The 22,729-nt window shown below is 41.7% G+C and overlaps 1 protein-coding gene across 2 annotated transcripts in view; it reads right to left on the bottom strand.

Moving 5' to 3' along the window:
• GLT1D1 (glycosyltransferase 1 domain containing 1) overlaps positions 1-22,729 on the bottom strand; it is a 111,841-nt gene that overhangs the window by 42,405 nt on the left and 46,707 nt on the right. For both annotated transcript variants that reach the window (XM_070475073.1, XM_070475072.1), the window contains exons 5-8: positions 20,980-21,016; positions 18,740-18,796; positions 7,240-7,335; positions 6,416-6,465 (exon numbers count right to left, since the gene is read on the bottom strand). In XM_070475073.1, coding sequence (XP_070331174.1) covers positions 6,416-6,465; positions 7,240-7,335; positions 18,740-18,796; positions 20,980-21,016 — 240 coding nt within the window. The remainder of the gene's footprint in view (positions 1-6,415; positions 6,466-7,239; positions 7,336-18,739; positions 18,797-20,979; positions 21,017-22,729) is intronic.

Raw genomic sequence — 22,729 nt, forward strand, 5'->3', positions numbered from 1 at the left:
GCTTAGCAGTTAACAAAGAAAAAAAAAATGAATGGAAGAAGAGTGTATTCACATCAGATGTCAAAAATAATTATAGTACTTGGGGTGTTTAATCCGCTCTAGGAGATAATGGTTAAAAGATGAATTGTAATGTGTCCCAAGATTTGACCTCTGACCCACTTCTCAAATCCATTTCCAAAAGATCAGTGTATTAACCCATAACATTTTAGCAAAGATTCAATGTCAAGTGTAAAACCCTTTTAGTCTCCTCCTACTTCTGTATTCAAAAGTGGTGTTAAATTGAATTCTTGACACTGAAAACTGATAGATGCCTAGAAATCTTGTAAGGATAATAAGGAACAGCTTGTTTAAGTTGAGTGGTCAAGAAGCATATCAAAGCCAGGCCAAGATCTGGGGAGGGAATCTCATTAAGGAAGCAGCCAACACACTGGCTTTCAAGAAGGAGTATGTTTAGTGGTCACACACACACACACACAACCATTCAGTGTGGTCCAAGTCAGTGTTTTCCAGACTTCGAATCTTGAAGCACATCATGAAATCAACCTTGGAATAAAAATAGGCACTGTTTTAATGACATGAAATATCAAAGCAGAGGCATGGAACAGGTTTTTAAAAAAAGATCAGAGTGTGTGAAATACATGAAGCAAGAGGATTGTTTAATTAAGCTTGTTTCCGGGGTGTGTGTGTGTGTGTGTGTGTGTGTGTGTGTGGTGGTTCACCATGTAAAATGTGCTGAAGTTGGCTTTACTTGCTGACTGGTAATTTGAAACTGGCCATAGGAAAATGTTTTTTACAGAAATAAGCAAATAGGGCTTTTAGGAAATAGGGTTTGGAATTTCCCTGTTGGTTCAATGGCTAAGACTTCGCCTTCCAAAGCAGAGGGTGCAGGTTCGATCCTGGTTAGGGAGCGTAAAAAAAAAAAAACAAAGAACATAAAACAGAAGTAATACTGTAACAGATTTAATAAAGACTTTAAAAATGGTCAACATCAAAAAGATTTAAAAAATTGGGTTTACCACCTTGCCCATCCCAACAGAACCAGTTGTTCAACACTGACCAGCATACCACTGGTTATGGAGAAAAAGCAAACAAACATATGACACTTAAGAGACACTAGTTTATCTGAATTATTGGAGGATATGAAATGTGTGTCTACATATCAATATATTGGTTTTAAATCTTCTGAGGAACTCATTGGTGGTCTGCATTTTCCTTGCTAGGGGTTCAGGTTCAATCCCTGGTTGAGGAACTAAGATCCCACAAACAGGGCAGTGTAACCAAAAAAAAAAAAAACAACTACTTTTGTAGGGAAGAGGGAGCCAAGAAGGAAACAAGTGGTTTGAAGTTGTGACTAATTAAATTATATTCAGTGCTGCCTTAGTATTTCAGAAAATCAAATTATTCTGTCTACTAAGATGACACTAAGGTGTTTGTGATGGTGGCTACTGATTCTCTTTAGATTTGATAAAGACCCATTAGAAGGCAGGAATATTGCTAGGGGCTGAATGTTTGTGTCCCCCTTAAAATTCACACATTGAAATCTTAATCCCCAAGGTGATGATATTTGGAAGCATAGGTCTTTGGGAAGTGATGCAGGAACCTCATGAATGTGATTGGTGTTCTGATAAAAGATCCCAGAGAGCTCCGAGGATTCAGCAAGCAAGCAAGAGCGCTCTGGACTTCCTGGGTGGTCCAGTGGTAAGGGATCTGCCTGCAATGCAGGGGACATGGGTTCGATCCCTGGTCTGGGAAGATTCCACATGCCTCAACAGCTAAGCCTGTGCCCCACAACCACTGAGCCCTCGCTTGAGAACCCATGCTCTGCAACAAGCAAAGCCACCACAATGAGAAACCCGGGCACCGCAACTAGAGAGTAGCCTCTGCCTGCTGATACTAGAGAAGTCTGTATGCAGCAATGAAGATCCAGCATAGCCAAAAATTGAAGGAAAAAAAAGATAAAGGAAGAGTACCCTCAGAAAAAATGACCCAGCTGGCACTTTCACCTTGGACTCGGAGCCTCCAGAACGTCAGAAATAAATCTGTTGTTTCTTAGCCACCTCGTCTGCAGTACGTGGTTACAGCTGCCCAGATGGACCAAGACAAAGAAACAGGAGTCAGGTCCCAAACGCTCGCTTCTGCATTCAGGTCTGTGCAAGCCTGAGAAGGCAGCCACATCCCCGCAGGCAGAGTTAGATCTGGAAGATCCAGTCTCTCTGGATGGAAGAGACGTGAGCAGATCCCAGGAAATCTCCAGACTGAGTGTGGTCCTGGCACAGTGCCAGGTGCTTACAACTGGTTTTTGCAAGTGGCAAATTTGCAACCCAAGATGCCTTTCTCCGTTTCCTAGAGGGTTTTTAATTACAGATAGTGGAGGGCCGTGTGGAAGAAGTGCTTGAGAATTATTACTAATTCATGGCAATGAACTTAAGGACCAGCAACTCTCAGATCATAACCCTTCACGGTCCTTCACTCAAGAGCTCCCTTTCCAGGCTCCTCTTTCTTTTTCATTCCCTTGCCACTTTGCTTTTCAGGCTCCACCCACACAGACTAACTCAGTGGCTGAAGATGAAGCTTCAGAAGGGACCTCCAGGGGCCTCAGGGGTGGAGGATTCTATGAGACTTGTTCTGGACCTGCATTGGCTCAGGAATATGTCCTCAGGTATGTCAGAGATGTATTAGACCAGCTTGGAAAAGGGGAGGAGAAAAGGGGAAAGGAGAAATTCCACTAGAAATTGTGGAAGCACCAAAGCTTCCCAAGGCACAACTTTCCCAGGGTCCCTGTAAGCCTGCTTTGTCTCGGGGGCGCAGCTCAAGTCTCCCTCTGTTTCCTGATTCTCATCAGGCCAAGTCATGAGAGACCTTGCTCAAAACCACTTAGGACTGCCTCCCTCTGGAAGTTACAAAAGAGGAAATACAGAGCCTTCCCTGGTGGTCCAGGGGTTAAGCATCCGCAGCCAATGCAGGGGACATGGGCTCCATCCCTGGTTCAGAAGGATTCCACGCGCCACAAGGCAACTGAGCCCCCAAGCCACAACTACTGAGCCCTCAGGCCTAGGGTCCATGCCCCGCAACAAGAGAGTAGCCTCTGCTTGCTCCAACTAGAGAAAGCCCATGTGAAGCAATGAAGACTCGCGTGATCAAAATAAATATATAAATACAACTTTAAAAAAAAAGAAACTACAGAGATTCATTTTGTTGGACCGACAAGGCAAAGAGAGAGAGAGAGAGCAAGGACACACATGAATGTTTGTCTAGATAGTTGCCAGCACTTAAAAATTTCACACACACACACACACACACATGCACGCATGCATTTTTTTTTTCAAAAGTGAAAAAAAAAAGGCCTCTGTGCTGTGGCTTCTCTTGGAAGGTTGATTAGGGAGCCTGCATCTCTGGATGCAAATCCTGCTGTGGCTGATCATGCTCCCAGTCAGGCTGGCCACAGTTTGCCACAGTCTCCACCCTCCCCTATTGCCTCCCAACCCAGAGCCCAAGAGTCTAATTTCTTTGCAGTGAAATTAGGAGGAAGGAAACACAGTTTTTACAATCGCTGTTCTTTCAAAAGTAGGCAAGCTAAAGTTAGAGGGAAGCTTGTATGTTTCAAAAACAAATGGGAAAATAAGTTTCTTTCCCCTGGGGACGGAAAAGCCTTCCTAATTGTTTAGAAAACAAAATAACTGGGGCTTCCCTGGTGATCCAGTGGTTAGGAATCTGCCTTCCAATGCAGAGGACGTGGGTTTGATACCTGGTCAGGGATCTAAGATCCCACATGCTTCGGAGCAACTAAGCCCTCTCGCTACAACTACGGAGACCTGCACTACAATTTGAGAGGCCAAGCACCATAACAAAGACCCATAACAAAGGCACAGCCAAAAGAAAGCAAAAACAAAAGAAGTGCCTCTTCTAAGAGACCATGACTTAGGAAGTCTTTATGAAACAAATGGCTTCCCTCACTTGTAGGCAAGTGAGTTAAGCAGGAAGGTGCTAATGGCTGTGGGAAAACACCACGTACCCTAGTCGTTCCCTCTTCTCTGACTCCAGTACCAGCTAAAATGCTGCTTCAGGCCTTATGTTCCTGGAAAAGGGTTTCTGGCACATGTTTAGTGCTATACTTTGAAGTTTGCCACCTCTCTCCAGGTTTCCTTAAAAGGAAGCGTGACAGAAAAAGTCAAACAGAGAAATCAGCTCATCATTAGGCCAGAGTTGTTTGTGAACATTTTTCTCCACCAAGTATTGTTCTTTGGTATTTCTGCCTCCAAATACACTGTGTGTGCATATGTGTGTGTGTGTGTGTGTGCGCACGCGCATGCACACAAGCACTCAGTCGTATCCAAATCTTTGCAACCCCAAGGACTGTAGCCCACCAGGCTCCTTTATCCACGAGATTTTTTTCAGGCAAAAATACCAGAGTGGGCTGCCGTTTCCTCCTCCAGAGGATCTTCCTGACCCAGGGTTCAAACCTGCACCTCCTAGGCACACTGGGTCTTCATAAAAACTGTTTCCCCAACTGGCTATTTGCGTACTTTTGCAATTCATCACATCTGTGCCCCCTCTCTACTATTGTTTATTTAATACTTTTGTGAAATAAATTTATTTTTTTAATCAACTGATCTTTAAAGGAAATTTTCAGAGTTGGAAAACCAGTATCATGCATCATAAATGGAACCAAACCATAAAAACAAAAGCAATGAAAAGGAAAGCCACATTACTAAATTTTTTCAAGACAACTGCTGCTGCCACGGCTCTAAGCTTGCAGCTTTCTCTCTTGGTTAGCAAGAATCTCAGTTTCAAATTAAAACTTTTTCAATCATGCTGCTCAAACAGAAGGATAGAAAGAGAATTAAAATAATAGTAATAGCTTTGCCTATGTGACTTAACATTCATTAGTGCACTGGGAATTATCTTGTTAACCATCAAAAGGCTGGCCCTGAGCCTGGGTATGATGTGTGTATGTGCATGCAAGTGTGTATATGTGAGGGCCTGTTATACCAACAAACAACATGGATGGTGGGGTGATTCATCTACCATGTGACAACCAATGTGGCCCCACAAATTCTAGCTCCTGGTATATTTTTTAGGCTAGGGTGCCTTTCTCCAGGTAAATGTAGTATTTCCAGAGGTCTTTAGAATACTGAGAAAAGCTTGCCACTTCTATTGCATACCTCATGGGTTTCTAGGGAACTAGGAAACTGACAAGATGAGAAATGACAGAATAGAACAAGGATGTCATGAAGGCATTTAACATGCCCAGACTCAGCCATCCCTGCTGGGCAGAAGGGAAAGGCAGTGGGAGATGTCGTTCAAGGAACAGAAGATGCAGCCCTGATACAGACACCCCAGGAAGAGAAGACAAGACATCCTTACATCCCAACTGGTGTTGGGTTACATCCCAACTGGCGAGACGAGGGTTCTGTTTTCTAAACTGCTTGGACAGAGCCAATCAGCGTTTGCTTTCATGAGATGACCAATGTTGCCACCCAGACTCTCTGAGTGCTTGGAATTGACTCTGGGGGGGACCTCTCTGGTGGTCCAGTGGTTGGAAGTGCAGCTGCCGCAGGGGACGTGAGTTCAATCCCTGGTCCGAGAACTAAGATCCCACACGCCATGAGGCAACTAAGCCTGTGCTCCGCAACAAAGGAAGCCACCGCAGTGAGAAGCCCTTGCACCGCAACTAGAGAGGCGCCCCTATTCACAGTAACTAGAGAAAGTCCATGCAGGAAAGAAGAGCTTAACAAAGACCCAGCATAGCCAAAAATAAAAAAACAACAACAAAAAAAAAACAAAAACACAGCCTTGGTAACAATTGAAAAAAAAATAATAAGAATCGACTCTGGAACAGATCACCTGCTTGCTCCATATCTGCCGAGGGGGAGCGGGGGTGTCCAGAGTCCCAGGGAGCTGAGAGGCAGAACCTCCAAGCCCTTCCACTGACCTCTGTTCCCCAGACAATGGCCATGGTCAGCCAAGGACATCCCCCAGTGACGACTTTATTTCTCGTGCTTATAGGTACTTATTTTCCACCCCACTTGGCTTCTAAATGTATGTCAATTACCTAATCCAGTGCTTGGATGAACAGCTCCATGTCTGCTGAGCACTTTCAACGAGTTTCAAAGATGATCTGGACCACATGTGACATCTATCTTATACACCAACTTAGATAAGCTCTCTTTGTATGCCTCTAGTCCTGAGAGAATCCATTACTTACCCTCTGTAGCATTAAATTAATTGTAAAGACTTATAAAGCATCATCATCTCTAACCTCAGCCTGGTGTTCACTTTTTAAAAGGCAAACAGGCATTATTTGCTTAGGAAAGAAATAAAATATGAGTGTGAAAAGTAACTAATTTTTACAAAATGTCTAAAAAGAATGGAGGTAAACAGAGATGAGATCAAGGCTCATGGCAAATCAACTTACTTCAGGACCAACAATAACCATGTAAACGTTGGGCTCTTCTTGATGCCATTCTTGAGGAGAAAAAAGAAAAAAAAAAAAAGACTTTTAAAATGGTTTTAAGTCACAGCTGAAAACATACATCAGTTCAGTATTAGTTGTGCTAATTATATAAATTCTTTCATATCATTTCGTTTTCATATTAGTCAACTTACAATTATTTGAAATGTAAGTATTGAACTTTTTATGGTTTTAAGGAAAACTTTTTTTCTAGACTATTGCACATTATTCAGATATTTAATTTATTATGTAGTTAGGATGCATATGCCATCGTAACTCAATATGGACTTCAGTATACACTGGAGTCTACAGACTAACTTAAGCAGTGCAACAAAACTCCAAATGTATCATACAAATTGGTATGTGTAAATTATTTCCAGGTAAAATTATTTTAGCCTTATCATTATTGGCTATTTTTTATGATTTTCTCAGAAGCTGAGACGATCCCTTGGAGAAAAGAAATGGGAACCCATTCCGGTATTCTTGACTGGGAAATCCCATGGACAGAGGAGCCTGGTGGGCTACAGGAACCCATGGGATTGCAAAAAAGTCAGACATGACTGGGCGACTAAACAACAGCAGCAAAACAGAAGCTGAGGGCACAGGAAAAACAACTGAAATGACTAACAGCATGATTATTTTTCTGGTTGTTTCCAAAGCAACAATCTAGAAACAGTTCTGCTGGTGGGCAAAAAAAAATGAGAAATCTCAAAGTCCTAAGGAGAGACCTTTGAAGATGGGAACCGCACTGGAATCCCGCAGGCGAGGGGTCACCCAAGAATACATACCGGAGAATGCATCCACCAAATAGAGAGGGTCTTTCACTTGTCTGAGTCCACAGATCAGGAGAAACATGTGTAGATTGTCAGCACTTTGGTTAATCTCTGCAACAGAAGAGTTCCGGGTGTATTGAAAGGAGAGGACACGGCTCCACGAAAATGACCCCACAGAGCTCAGAGGCTACTCGGCTCTGAACTTTCAACCAGCTGTGCCCACACCAAACCTTTATTTTCATTTCCCTGCATGAACTAACAGCTCTGATGGCTCAACCTGAGCTGAGCCCGGCCTAATAAACATAAAGGTACTTCCCACTGCAATGCAGGGGGAGGGGGCAACAGAGAACTGACTCAGCTATTACTGAAATGTCAGCCATCGGTCATAGAAAGTATTTCAGTGAAATTCCAGTTGAGACGAATGTCTTCTTTATAAAACCAGAAAGATGGTTTATATAGGAATGTCCTCTTAAGTTCATATATTAGTACACATACACACCCATAGATAGAGAAAAGTTTTGGTTTGCCATTTGAAAGCTGTCATGTAAGACTGGGGCTTCCCAGGTGGTGCTAGTGGTAAAGAACCAGCCTGCCAATGCAGAAGACTTAAGAGATGTGGGTTCAGTCCCTGGATCAGGAAGATCCCCTGGAGAAGCGAATGGCCACCCACTCTGGTATTCTTACCTGGAAAACGCCATGGACTGTAGCCCACCAGGTTCCTAGGGCCACAGTCCATGGGGCCACAAAGAGTCAAACACAACTGAGCACACAGACACACACACACACACACACACACACACAAGTAAAACACAAACATTCTTTGTGGTCCCTTTCAACAAAAGGTGGAACCCATTTCCCCACCCCTAGATGCTGGGCTCACCTGGTGACATGCATTAATTACATAGCAAGGAGGGACTTCCCTAGTGGTCCAGTGGCTAAGACTCTGAGCTCCCAGTACAGGGGGCCAGGGTTTGATCCTTGGTCAGGGAACTAGATCCCACAAGCTGCAACTAAGACTCAGTGCAGCCAAATAAAGAAATAATATTAAACAAAAAATAACAAAGCAAGTGAAAGTGATTCCCAAGCCTTGGTCTTGAAGGCTGGTGTCCAGGGCCCTCACCCACTGGGACATGTGTGCATGCATGTTAAGTCGCTTCAGTTGTGTCAAATTTGTGACCCTAGAGATGGTAACCGGCTAGGCTCCTCTTGTCCATAGTATTCTCCAGGTGAGAATCCTGGAGTGGGTTGCCACGCTCTCCTCCAGGGGATCTTCCCGACCCAAGAACTGAACCTGCATCTCCTGTGTTGCAGGCAGATGTTTTACCCACTGAGCCACCTGGGAAGCCCCCACCCATTGGGATACTGCTGCCTCATAGTCAGGCTGGGCTGCCTCCTTAAGAGTATACTTGATGGAGAGAGACTCAGCCACTCATGCAGGACCCCTCAGGCCTCAGCTTAACTTACAAGTGAGCCCAACACACACAGAGGAAGCAGAGATGAGCCAAGTCCAAACCATGCGTGTGTGCTAAGTCACTTCAGTCATGTCTGACTCTGAGACCCTATGGACTGTGGCCCACCAGGTTCCTCTGTCCATGGAATTCTCCAGGCAAAAGTACTGGAAAGTGGAAAGAAAGTGAAAGTGAAGTCGCTCAGTCATGTCCAACTCTTTGTGACCCCTTGGATTGGAGCCCACCAGGCTCCTCCATCCATGGGATTTTCCAGTCAAGAATACTGGAGTGGGTTGCCATGCCCTTCTCCAGGGGATCTTCCCAACCCAGGGATCAAACCCAGGTCTTTTGCATTGCAAGCAGATTCTTTATCATCTTAGCCACCAGGGAAGCCCCAAGTCTAAACTGCTGACCCACAAAATCATGAGAAAATACATTGTGGTTGTTTTAAGTCATCATATGCTGAGGTGGTTTGTTATACAGCCGTTATCACAGGGTCAATAGACAGTATTAATATCATTAACCCAAGTGAACCTAAAACTTCATCATTTGCAAATGCATATCAGTTCAGTCAGTTCAGTCGCTCAGTCATGTCTGACTCTTTGCAACCCCATGAATCACAGCACGCCAGGCCTCCCTGTCCATCACCAACTCCCAGAGTTTACTCAAACTCATGCCTATCGAGTCGGTGATGCTATCCAGCCATCTCATCCTCTGTCATCCCCTTCTCCTCCTGCCCCCAATCCCTCCAAGCATCAGGGTCTTTTCCAATGAGTCAACTCTTCACATCAGGTGGCCAAAGTACTGGCATTTCAGCTTCAGCATCAGTCCTTCCAAATGCATATAGCTGGACATAAAACCATGCAAGGAGAAAGTGTTCATTCACACATTTTATTTCTTTCGTCCAGTTCTTTTTTTGTGGTATTCTTCTGGTTTTGCTTTGTTGACCACACTGCATGGTATGTGGGTATGTGGGTATGGCTGGGTACGGTATGGGTATGTGTGGGTATGGCTGGGGTCTCCCCAACCAGGGACTAAACTTGGGTCCCCTGCAGTGGAAGCACCGAGTCCTAACCACTAGACTGCCAGGGAAGTCCCCTCATTCATCCAATTCTCAATGGAAACAAGTTCATTTCCTCTATGACTTTTTTCTTTTTTTTTTTTTAAATCTTTTGGTCACGCCTTGAAGCACGTGGGATCTTAGTTAGCCAGCTAGGGATTGAGCTCGCTTTCCCTGCACTGGAAGTTTAGAGTCTTAACCACTGCACTGCCAGGGAAATTCCTCCTCTGTGCTTTTTTAGTAACATAATTAGAATAAATGTAATATAATACATTGAGAGTATTCTGACACAATCACAAAAGCTAATAATAATAATAATGCATAACTAGCTCTGGAGAAAATCTTTACTGAAATGTTAAGATTCAGATGTCCTCTTAGAAAACCCTTAAACCTCCTAAGAAAAGCAGGTTCGGAAGATCCTTGGAGAAAAGTGATCTTTGACATATCTGCACCCCAGGATCCCTAGGAAAGATAACCTTGTAAGAAAATAATCCATAATCGATAACACTGATCTTTAGAATGTTTTGTGACTTATATTGCCACATGAGATATAACTGCTTACACACACACACAGATACACACATACACAGGACAGTCTCAAAGAATAACTTAGACTTATCACATACCAGGCACTCTGATGTTTTCTATTCCATTTCACTTCATTTTTTATTAAAAGAGCTGGTGCCCAACTCACTAAACTGAGTTTGAGATCCTCCTTGCCCTTCTCCTCCCCGACCTACTAGACTCTAGAAGGAGACAAGAGTTAATCCCATATCCCCTTGCCTCTCTTCCCCCACTTCTTCCTGGCCTGGAGATTAAATGTCACAGGAATTTAGAAAAGGACATTAGAACAGGATCAAACAAAGAACCAAATGCTTTGTCTTATTTTAGGAATTTTTAAAAAACAAATTTTAAATTAAATGCAGAGACAGCACCTGGGTTTGAGAGCTTATGTGCATTTTTCAGATATACCAATATCATTTTCAGGAAATGAAGTTCAAAAGTCCTGATCAAACAACCAAGGTCTCAGGCCCATGTCGGGAATGCATCAATCTGGAATAATTCCATTTCAGCCTCTCCTGGGGAAATGTACTATGTTCAGTCTCAGATTTTAAAAAAGAACAAAACAGACTGGATTGTAGAGGCTTGGAGGTCGGGCACAGACCCACCTAAACATTTTTAGTGGATTTCCTCTCTTCATTTTAACCCAAAACTTATTTTTCTTCTCTTGACTTTTCCTCTAAGATCCAGGATTCACATGAACCAAGGTTTGAACTCATCCTTTAAACACCCATTTACGTGCCTTTCCGATATTACCATTTCCTAGAGAATGGTATTTTTATCTTCTAAACAAAATGTGTCATTTTCATGGTCTGACACCACATCGGTCGTGACAGACTAAGCACCACACTCCAAGTCCTCCAAGTCTGTTCTAGAATAGAAACCCAGTCCTCCTGAAAGTCACTTTCTTTGCTGCTTCCTATTCCAGCAGCTCTTGTTCCGTTGGTTTTTTTGTGTGTTATTGTAAGGAGAAAAAAAATTCAAGAACTTCTGCTGAGTGATCAGACTTAGTGAATGTTAACTTGAAAAATCTGTTTTGGGGGGCTGTGAATGCAGAAAGAGATCTAATAACAGGAATTTTCCATCTGAAAAAGTGATTTTTCCTCAGAACAGCCCGAGGAAGGAAAATATGACCATCTGAGCTGGCATATTAGAGTATCCATATAGGAATACTGAGTTTTAAAGGAGAGAGAAAATCAAATAAACAATGAAAATAGAAATAAAGTGAGAATTTAAAACCTAAGATGGTGTGGCCAGGTCAAGTTTAAGTTTTTACAGTTTCAGGGTTGATGGCCTTCGAGGCACCATTACTCTACATGCATTAGTTACTGGTATTTAGAAACAAAAATTAGAACTTCCCCCATGATCCAGTGCTTAAGACTGCACACCCAATGCAGAGGGGCCTGGGTTCGATCCCTAGTCAAAGAACTAGATCCCACATGCTGCAACTAAGACCTGGTGCAGCCAAACAAATAAATAAACATAAAAGCAAAAATCATGGATGATGGAACCATAACAACATTTAAGACGTACCTGAGAAGTCAAAGACCAGGTCACTAACTTGATGTCTAAACACATACCTCTGGATCAGAAGTGCTATTGTGACTGTCACGTGAAAAATTATAACAATGCCACTTAGTGCATTTTGGGGGCTCTCCTGGTGGCTCAGACAGTAAAGAATACGACTGTAATTCAGGAGACCTGGTTTTGATCCCTGGGTTGGAAAGATCACTGGAGAAGGGAATGGCAACCCACAGCAGTATTCTTGCCTGGAGAATCCCATGGACAGAGGAGCCTGGCAGGCTACAGTCCATGAGGGTAGCAGAGTTGGACACAACTAAGCGATTAGCATTTCACTTTCTTTAGTGCCTTTAATCTATTTTATTCTCTATTTGTTCCTAGTTGACCTGTTTGAACATGGAATCTGGTTGGCATATAACTGATTTAATGTTTTAAACCAAGGAGATTTAGAAATATAACTGAACATTCTCAGCAAACCTAAGGTGTACCTTAAAGGAGAAGGCATCCTGAAATTGACATCAGATGTTTAAGAAGGTGACTATAAACCCTGGGGATTAATCAGCTATCTGCCTCTTTATACCAAGTATTCATTGAGACCCTTCCCAACCCACCCATACTGAGTGAAGTAAGTCAGAGAAGGAGAAATACGATATCCTGTATGTGAGGAATCTGAAAAGAAATGGCACGAATGAACTTATTTACAAAACAGAAAGAGACTCACGGACTTAGTGAAGAAACTTGTGGTTGCCAGCAGGGAAGAATGGGAGGAAGAGATCGAGAGTTTGGGATGGACATGTACACACTGCTATATTCAAAATGGATAACCAACAAGGACCTACTGTATAGCACAGGAAACTCTGCTCAATGTTATATGTCAGCCTGGATGAGAGGGGAGTTTGGGGGAGAATGGATACATGTATATGTATGGCTGAGTCCTTTAGGTGTCCACCTGAAACTATCACAACATTGTTAATCAGTTATGCTCCCGCATAGAATTAAGAGTTAAAAAAAAAAAAACCCTTGATTTCAAGGTTAATAGTTCATAGGAATCCAGAAGATGAGTAACTGATCACTAACAGTCTTCATTGAATTCATTACAACCTTTTTTCAATGGCAGCACTGCACAGCATACGGGATCTTAGTTCCCCGACCAGGAATCGAACCTACGTCCCCTGCAGTGGAAGTGTAGCGCCCTCATCATTGGACACCAGAGAAGTCCCTCACTGTAACTTCTGTTTTCACTGTCTCTGGGTGGAAGTGACAAAACACAATCACAGATTTCGAATTCTCCAGAGGACAGCGTTAACACAGAAGATGGGTGAGAAAGACGGTCCATCTCTGGAGTCTGAACTCCAGAACTGACAAAGATGAATGACCATACAAATGAGAACAGACACCTGATCATAAAACCCAGAGTCGCTGCTGAACTCTCCATCTTATCCTTAAGCCATTATCCAACAGTCAGCTCCCGCAGCCACAACTGCAGCTCCCCTAAGCCCATCTATTCTGAATACATTTACAGCTTCTAATTGCACACATTAAGAATGGACTGCAGCCGAACAGGTCTCCAGAGGGAATGTTGTCTAAGGAGTATTTAAAATCTCCTGGCTGTTCCGTTAATCACCCAACAGTAAGACCGATGAAACAAGCAAACATCAGGCTACAGAGCTGGATGACAAATCACCCTCTTTTTGGAAATTATGAATCTTAGTTACCCCACAACAATGCCCTGTGATATATAGATGATGGAATAACCTTACAGCAGGCGATTTAAAACAGGCCCCCAGGTTCTGAATAACGGCTTACACTTCCTGACATGATAAAGCAATCCGACCACATGGGTTCATTTGTAATGCTGACAACAGCTCTGCCACTGTAGCCAAGATTGATGTAAAACACTTGGAAAATTATTTCTCATCAAATGCTTGAAAATTTCTTCTTTTCAAGGGAATGGAATGGAGTACGTGGTGGAGGTTCTGTTTGAAGTTTTTGGAGCAAAAAGAGGCCTGGGGTGTCTTCCTGTTTGCTGCAGGTAGAGCACTGATCTTGCATTTTCACGCTCTGACATTTACAGGAGGACCTGCAACTTCAGCTCCCTCTAAAGATACCCTTGCCTTGTTGTCTTTAAAGAGAAGCATTTCAGGTTAAAAGAGATGAGTCCTTAGGCTTCAAATTGCATTTCCTGAGATAATTCTATTTTTTCTTTTTTAATTTTGTGGCTGCCTCGGGTCTTGGTTGCAACACACTGGCTTCTCTAGTTGTGGCACATGGGCTTAGTTGCCCTGTGTCAGGTGGGATCTTAGTTCCCTGACCAGGGATTGAACCCATGTCCCCTTCATTGGAAGGTGGATTCTTCACCATTAGACCACCAGGGAAGTCCTTGCTGAGATTATTATAGCTATTCTAGCACCTTCACCAGAATTACTGGGCTGATCAGCATGAAAGGCAGTTATAATCCCAAGCAGTTTACACTTATGGGCTTCATCTGTGGACAACTTAACTTTCTACACTTAAAGACACTGTACCATAAAATTTTGCTTAAACACCATGATTATGCTTGGATCATACCATGCACAGAAAATACAGTGGCACCACACATAGGGAAAATGGAAACCTCTGAGCGTCACTGATGGACATGCACCCTGACGGCATCTCTATGAAATCTCTGGTTAAATGCATAGTCTAATCCAGCAATTCTTTCTGTAGGAATTGCTCCTAAGAAAACATTTGGGCAGACAAATGAAGATTAAAATCTTAGCACTTTCATCACTGCATATCAAAAAGGTTTTAAAAAATCTAAATGCCCTGGACTTCCCTGGTGGTACAGTAGTTAAGAATCTGCCTGCCAACGCAGGGGACATGGGTTCTATCTCTGGTCTGAGAATGTTCCACATGCTGTGGAACAACGAAAGCCCGTGTACAACTGTTGAGCCCACACTCTAGAGCCTAAGTGCTGAAACTACTGAAGCCCGTGTGCCTAGAGCCTGTGCTCCACAACAAGAGAAACCACCACGAGAGGCTCGTGCACCACAATGAAGAGTAGCCCCTGGTCACTGCAACTAGAGACAGCCCTCGTGAGCAACAAAGACCCAGGGCAACCAAAAATAAAAATAATAAATTATTTAATAAATAAATAATAACAATCTAAATATCCAACAAAAAGGATTTTTTGGATACGTTTATAGTATTTTAAATACAATAAAGGAATTAAGAACATGATGCAATTAGAATCAATAAATAATAAGATTTCAAGATACAGTGCCAATGTGCAAAAAGCAAATGTACTTCTATATACTAGCAACAACTAAAATTCAAAACTGAAATAAAAAAAAATCTTCATAATACATCAAAAATAATAATTTCCTTACAAATATTTTTAAAAGACATGAAAGATATGTACAAACCATTATGATGTAAATAAGACCCAAGCAAATGGACAGATATATCATGTTCAGAGATTTTAAGACAAATTATTGCTAAGATATCAAATCTTTCTAAAATGATCTATTAAAAAAATGATCTATAGATTCAGTGCAACAAGATTTTATAGAAACTGACAGGATGATTCTAAAATTTTTATATGGGTATGCAAAAAACCTAGAAGAGCTAAAACAAGTCTGAAACAAAGTCATAGCCTAACACTGCCTGATTTCTAGACGTACCATAAATCTACAGCAACAGGACAGCATGATACTAACGTAAGAGTGGGTATATACAGATACATTGGAGAAGAGAATGGCAACCCACTCCAGTATTTTGCCTGGAGAATTCCAGTGACGGAAGAGTCTGGTGGGCTACAGTCCATGGGGTCGCAAAGAGTCGGACACAACTGAGCGACTAACAACAACATACAGGTACATAAAAGGAACACATACAGTAAACTGATTCTCAGCGAAGGGACTGGAGCAATTCGTTGAAAAGCATTTTCAGTGATATTGGAATTTATGGGGAAAAAATGAATTTCAATCCCTTTCTCCTACCACAACACAAAAATTAATTTCAGAAGGATTATAATCCTAATGGAAAAGCTAAGACTTCTGGAGAGGAAAATAAGGAAAATATTTTTTTGACCTTAGGGTAAGCAGATGTCTTATATAGGACTCCAAAAGACTAACCATTAAAGAAAAAATTGATAAGCTAGATTTCAACAAAATTTAAAACCTCTGCTCTTCGAAAGACATGGTTAAAAACACAAAAAAGCAAACCAGAGAATGAGAGAAAATATTCACAATCTATGTATCTGACAGAAAGCTTGTACCCATGTGCTTCCCTTGTGGTCCACTGGTTAAGAAATCAGCTGTCAATGCAGGGGACGTGGGTTCAACCCCTAGTCCGGGAAGATTCTGCAAGTTGCAGAGCAACTAAGCCCAAGTGCCACAACTACTGAGCCTGCACACCCAGAGCCTGTGCTCCACAAGAGAAGCCACCACAATGAGAAGCCTGCTCACTGCAACTAGAGAAAGCCCCCTTCCAGCAACCAAGACCCAGCACAACCAAAAAGAAAAAAAGACAAATCTGTCAACATTAAAAAAGAGAGAGAGAGAGAGAACAAGCTCTTACCAGAACAACAACAACAACAAATAAATCAAAAAACTATCTGCAGATCGAGAATTAAAAGACAACACGCTAAAAAACTTGGACAAAAGTCTTGGCCAGACATCTCACCAAAGAAGACACATGAATGGCCAAAACCATAGTCAGATACCAATTCATTATCACCTAGGATAACTACAATTGAATAGTCTGAAAACACCAATTGTTGGCAAGGATGTGCCATAACTAGATCTCTCACCAGTGTCTGTGGAAGTGTAAAATAGTTTTCAAAGAGTGAAGTATGTAACACTTTCAAAAAGTGTTTGACTGTTCTTTTATAAAGTTAAGCATGTATCCACCCTATACTCAAGCTATTGAGCTTACAGGCTTTATCCAAGAGAAACCCCAACAAAGGTCACCAGACTTCTTGTACAAACATGTGGACAGTGGTTTTATTTATAACAGCTAAAAATGGAAAACAACCCAAAGTGAAAGGAAGTGAAAATGAGTCATGTCCGACTTTTTGCGACCCCATGACTAGAATTTAATTTAGTATTTAATTTAATTTAGTTCTCTAGGCCAGAATACTGGAGTGGATAGACTTCCCCTTCTCCAAGGGTTCTTCCCAACCCAGGGGTCAAACCCAGGTCTCCCGCATTGCAGGTGGATTCTTTACCAGCTAAGCCACAAACGAAGCCCAAGAATATTGGAGTGGGTAGTCTATCCCTTCTCCAGGGGATCTTCCTGACCCAGGAATCAAACCAGGGTCCCCTGCATTGCAGGCAGATTCTTTATCAACTGAGCTATCAGGGAAGCCCGCCCAAAAGTCCATCAATAGGAGAATGGAGAAACATACTGTGACATATCCATACAACGGACAGTGGAATACAACTCAACAATAAAAAAGGAAGAACTACAGATACATCATCCTACAAGACAGATGAATCTCAAAAACATTTTGTTGAGCAAAAAAGATGCCAGACACGAACAGTATTTACTGTATAATTCCACCAAGATGAAGTTTAAGGCTAGGTAAAACTAACTGAGAATGATAGAAACTGGAATAGAGTCCCTTACAGAAGGATGGGAATTAAAATATGGAAAAGCACAAGAGGGAACTTTCTTGAGTCATGGAATGGTGATCTGTCTGGATTAGGGTATGTATACATTTGTCAGCAATCATCTAATTCTACATGAGAAGTCTATATCTTATTCTGTGTAAATATTAGTTTAGTTCAGAAATTTTAAAAAAAGAGTAAGTTAGAGCATATTGTTATTAACATAATGAATACAGCGTGTTAAGAGCAGTAAATATAGCTTGACTGCACTTTTGTCTTTAAAAATCATTATATATAGGGTTATTTGTACAGATGTATTATTTAAACATTAAAATACAAAACCATATCTATGTTGTATACAATTCATATATTATCAATATAATATAAATGCTGCTGCTAAGTCACTTCAGTCGTGTCCGACTCTGTGCGACCCCGAAGATATAATCACACATAATTATGTATGTATAATAAAGATCACATATTTATATATTTAATATATGATGATAATATCATCATAATATATATGATGATATTAATACATTGATATATATTAATGTATTAAAATATATAATACATTAATACAGCTATAACATTGATATTGAGGAGGGCATGGCAACCCACTCCAGTATTCTTGTCCGGAGAATTCCATGGATTAAGGAGCCTGGAGGGCTACAGTTCATAGGGTTACAAAGAGACAGACATGACTGAAGCAACTTAGTACACAGCACACAAAGCACAATATTGGTATTATACACAAATTTACGAAAAGCATTAATATATATATAAAACTGTTGAGAGAGATATATCAATATTTGGCAGAAAATAACAAAATTCTGTAAAGCAATTATCCTTCAATTGAAAAATAAATAAATTTTTTAAAAAGATAAAACGCTAATATTTCCTTTTGGGTGCTGAGATTTCAAGTGGTTTAAAATTTTGTTTCTCAAGCTGATATTCTTTTCAAAAATTTTTTGTCGCGGTGACTTACTGTGTGTGTAGCTAATAAAGATACATCAAATGAACACAGGAGGTCAGCATCCTTAATAAGAACAGCTGTCACATGATACTAAACCTCTGTCCCAAGAGCAGCATCAGAAAGGCTGGTGTTAGTCTTCCTCTTGCATTCCATCTGCATCCCCAGGTTCATGGGGATGAGACCACTGATGTGGAGAAACAAGGCTTGTTCTAACTGTGCCTTACCGCTTCCCACTGTTTCACCCAGTTTCTTTGACCCTGACAGCTCCTTCTTCAAAACCATGTGAACCGAGCAAGAAACTGATGCATTGACAAGATGCACGTGTCAAAGTCCTACCGGAAGGTCTCATCTATCTTACCTGAAGACTGAAGAAAAGTATTCCAGTTAAAGGCGGTGTTTGGCACTGTTGCAATTCCTGGGTCAAAGGAAAGAGGACAGAAGAAAGTTCACGTTGCTGAAACACAGCCAGTTATTTTGCGTTGACATTTTAAAAACTGTCACACTCAGCTCTCATACAGAATTAAAGCTCCGAGAGCTTCACTGAATTCCCACTGATCTCTCCAAGCCCCTGAGGTTTAAAATGACCCTCTGAGGGACTTCCCTGGTGCTCCAGGGGTTAGGACTCCATGCTTCCACTGCAGGGGGCACAGGTTTGATCCCTGTTAGGGGAACTAAGATCCTGCATGCCACGTGGTGTGGCCAAAAAAAAAAAATCAAATTAAATTAAAAGTAAGATAAAATGAGCCCACACCTCCCAAGGTAAAAAGATACATTGCTTTCAACCCCACCATCCATTCCTGGGTCAAACTGTCTCTAGAATACAGAAAGCTTGAGTTCCTAAAAAAAATTCACTTAGGTAACAAGTATCCAAACCACTACCAACTAAACTCTAAAAGAAATTATCAGGGCTTCCCTGGTGGCTCAGTGGTGAACCATCCATCTGCCAATGCAGGAGCCATGGGTTCAATCCCTGGTCCAAGAAGATCCCACACACCATGAAGCGACTAAGCGCATGTGCCACAACTATTGAGCCTGTGCTCTAGAGCCTGGGAGCTGCAACTTCTGAAGCCCTCTTGCTCTAGAGCCCGTGCTCCCAAACAAGAGAAGCTTCCACAATGGGAACCCCGAACAATGCAACTAAAGAGTAGCCCCCACTTGCCATAACTGGAGAAAAGACCTTGCAGCAACAAAGACCCAGCACAGCCAAAAATAAATAAATAAAATTATATTTTTAAAAAATTACACAGAAATTATATCTGTATTTAAAATTCCTCATCTCATCCCTCTAAATCATACATGACTGCCTGCTAGCTGTGTCACTTCTTCAGACAGATTTTTGTTTAAAATGCTCTGAAAAAATGAACACTAAAATGTTTGAAAATCCAGAGGCAACATTTAACAATTTATCTTGAGAGTCGAAAAGATTTAAAAATGTATGGAGTATAAATGACGTCATTGAACCACCTCTCCAAGACACCTCTAAGCTGGCCATGCACACTGACTAAACAAACAGTAGCTAGTTAAGGGGTGCCCACCCCAAGCTGGCCCTGGCACAGAATCTGGGTGGGTATGTTCCATGCCCTCCTGGAAACCCTTAAGCCCTGTTAAGCAGGTTGATTCCTCCAGTTTATCCGGCTGGAAACCGAGGTTCACTGAGGTTAATAGGATCCAAAATGACTCAGTGAGTAGGTGTTAGAAGCTGCGTCCAAACCCACGTGGTACATCAAAGCCCGTGTGTTTGCACCACTGTCTTCTGTGGTATAAACCAGGGGCCATGGAGGAGGAATGGGAGGTTCCGCTCCAGACCTGCCCTGACACTGACACACTCCTTTAATACACACTGAGTCAGCGCATCATTTTTAAATGGGGGCTCCGAGAAAAAGTGTATTTGATGAGTGATTCTGCTGCTGAAATCATCCCTTTCACCACTACTGCATTTATACCATGACAATGAGATGTGTAACTCTGGAAGAAAGATGAAGGACAGGGAAGCCTGGCATGCTGCAGGCCATGGGGTCACAAAGAGTCGGCCAGGATTTATAGAATGAATGACAACAACAATAACAACAATGTGATGTGTATAATGTGGAATTGAACTTGTGACCCTGGGCTCAGCATTGGTTCTAATCTCAGCTTGGATTAAGCTGTGTTCTTCCTGGAACTATTGATTCCCTGGTTTCTATTGTGTGGGTCAGTGTTTTACTAGGTGTGTTTAGGAGATCCTGAGGGTCTCAGGAAAGAATGTCAGAAATCACAACCAGGGCAGGACCCTGGAGAGGGCAGGAAGAGTTGGGATGGAGGCAGAGGGTTCCGGGGCCTCCATCTCAACTCAACTTATATGGAGAAGCTTATCCTTTTCCTTTAGAGAACATATCACTGATAGAGTATTTGTACTCTATTAAGTGATCTGAGACCTGCATTTTAAATTATTCTTTTATAAGGTTCTCCTTTTATATCTTAATGATAAAAATAATAAAAATGTACCCATTTTACTATTTTCAAGTAAATCCCAGGCATCATATTATTCTATTTCAGTGCATGTCTCTAAAACATAAAAGACTTTTTTTTTTCCAAATATATATATTTTAAATTTCTTACCTTGACTCTGGACATAGATCTTATCCTTAGCATGCGGCTTTTGAAAAAGAGAGAAAGAAAAAGTAAATTTGATAATCCATTCCCATTGTTTCTTAGAAATAAAATGAAGGTCATAAAAATATCCTCTTGGAAAACATTGAAAAGAATCATCTATTTCTTTTTTTGCATATAGGGTTATCGTTACCATCTTTCTAAATTCCATATATATGTGTTAGTATACTGTAATGGTCTTTATCTTTCTGGCTTACTTCGCTCTGTATAATGGGCTCCAGTTTCACCCATCTCATTAGAACTGATTCAAATGAATTCTTTTTAATGGCTGAGTAATATTCCATGGTGTATATGTACCACAGCTTCCTCATCCATTCGTCTGCTGATGGGCATCTAGGTTGCTTCCATGTCCTGGCAATTATAAACAGTGCTGCGATGAACATTGGGGTGCACGTGTCTCTTTCGGATCTGGTTTCCTCAGTGTGTATGCCTAGAAGTGGTAGTGCTGGGTCATATGGCAGATCTATTTCCAGCTTTTTAAGGAATCTCCACACTGTTTTCCATAGTGGCTGTACTAATTTGCATTCCCACCAACAGTGTAAGAGGGTTCCCTTTTCTCCACACCCTCTCCAGCATTTATTGCTTGTAGACTTTTGGATAGCAGCCATCCTGACTGGCGTGTAATGGTACCTCATTGTGGTTTTGATTTGCATTTCTCTGGGAAGACCCAGAGGGATGGGGTGGAGAGGGAGGTGGGAGGGGGGACCGGGATGGGGAATACATGTAAATCCATGGCTAATTCATTTCAATGTATGACAAAAACCACTGCAATGTTGTAAAGTAATTAGCCTCCAACTAATAAAAATAAATGGAAAAAAAAAAAGAATCATCTACACAGCTGCTCATAGACTACTTTATAAGAGCAAAGAGTTACCTCTATTTTTAATGGGGGTTAACCCATTAAAAAATGCGGCATTTCTAAGATAAGAAGCAAAAAGATGTCCCTTAAATCAAGCATTATGCAATATTACAAATATCTGTAATATAGTTGCTATGTTAGTCAAAAAGCTATAAAGCTCAGACAGAAAACACACCAGGGACAAAGCGTATCAAGTGCACATCAGGAGCTGAGGCTGAAGGTCGAAGTTTTTTTTGGGAAATGTGGTTTGACGATACAAGTCCTTGAATAAGAGGGAGTACATTCCCCACCTCTGGAGAAGAAAGGAGGAAGGGGCAGAAGAGAAGGAGGAGGAGGAAGTGAGAAGGAGAAGAAGACAGAGATGGAGGAGAAGATGGAGATGGAGGAAGAGATGGAGGAAGGGTACCAAATACGTTGAGAAACAGGAGGACAGGCATCAGGGGACAGATTCTTCCAGGAGGTGAATGGACTGGTCTGAAGGACCCTGTAAAGCATCTCCTCAAAATCCTCTTTGACATCAAGGTGATACTTGCATGATAACCTAGATATGGGTCCCCAGAGGTAAACTCACTACTCCTGGTGATGTTTTCAGGTGGAACTTCACAAAACTGCTAGAGAGAAAAAGAATCCATTTCTCGAGCTCATATTGAAACAGTGACATAAATATTTTTAAAATCAGGGTTAGACCCCCCAAGACAGAAGTTGCAGGAGCCGAGTGAGAAATCCACTTGTAAAGGGCGTCAGGGTCAAGTAGGTTCTGATGGGTGTTTCCCGTAAGTAGCCAAAGATATAGTCACCTGGGTGAGAAAGTCTTCAAAGGTGCACTTTTTGGCCAGGAGG

The sequence above is a fragment of the Odocoileus virginianus genome, chromosome 12 (genome assembly GCF_023699985.2).
Source record: "Odocoileus virginianus isolate 20LAN1187 ecotype Illinois chromosome 12, Ovbor_1.2, whole genome shotgun sequence".
Classification (NCBI taxonomy): Eukaryota; Metazoa; Chordata; class Mammalia; order Artiodactyla; family Cervidae; genus Odocoileus; species Odocoileus virginianus.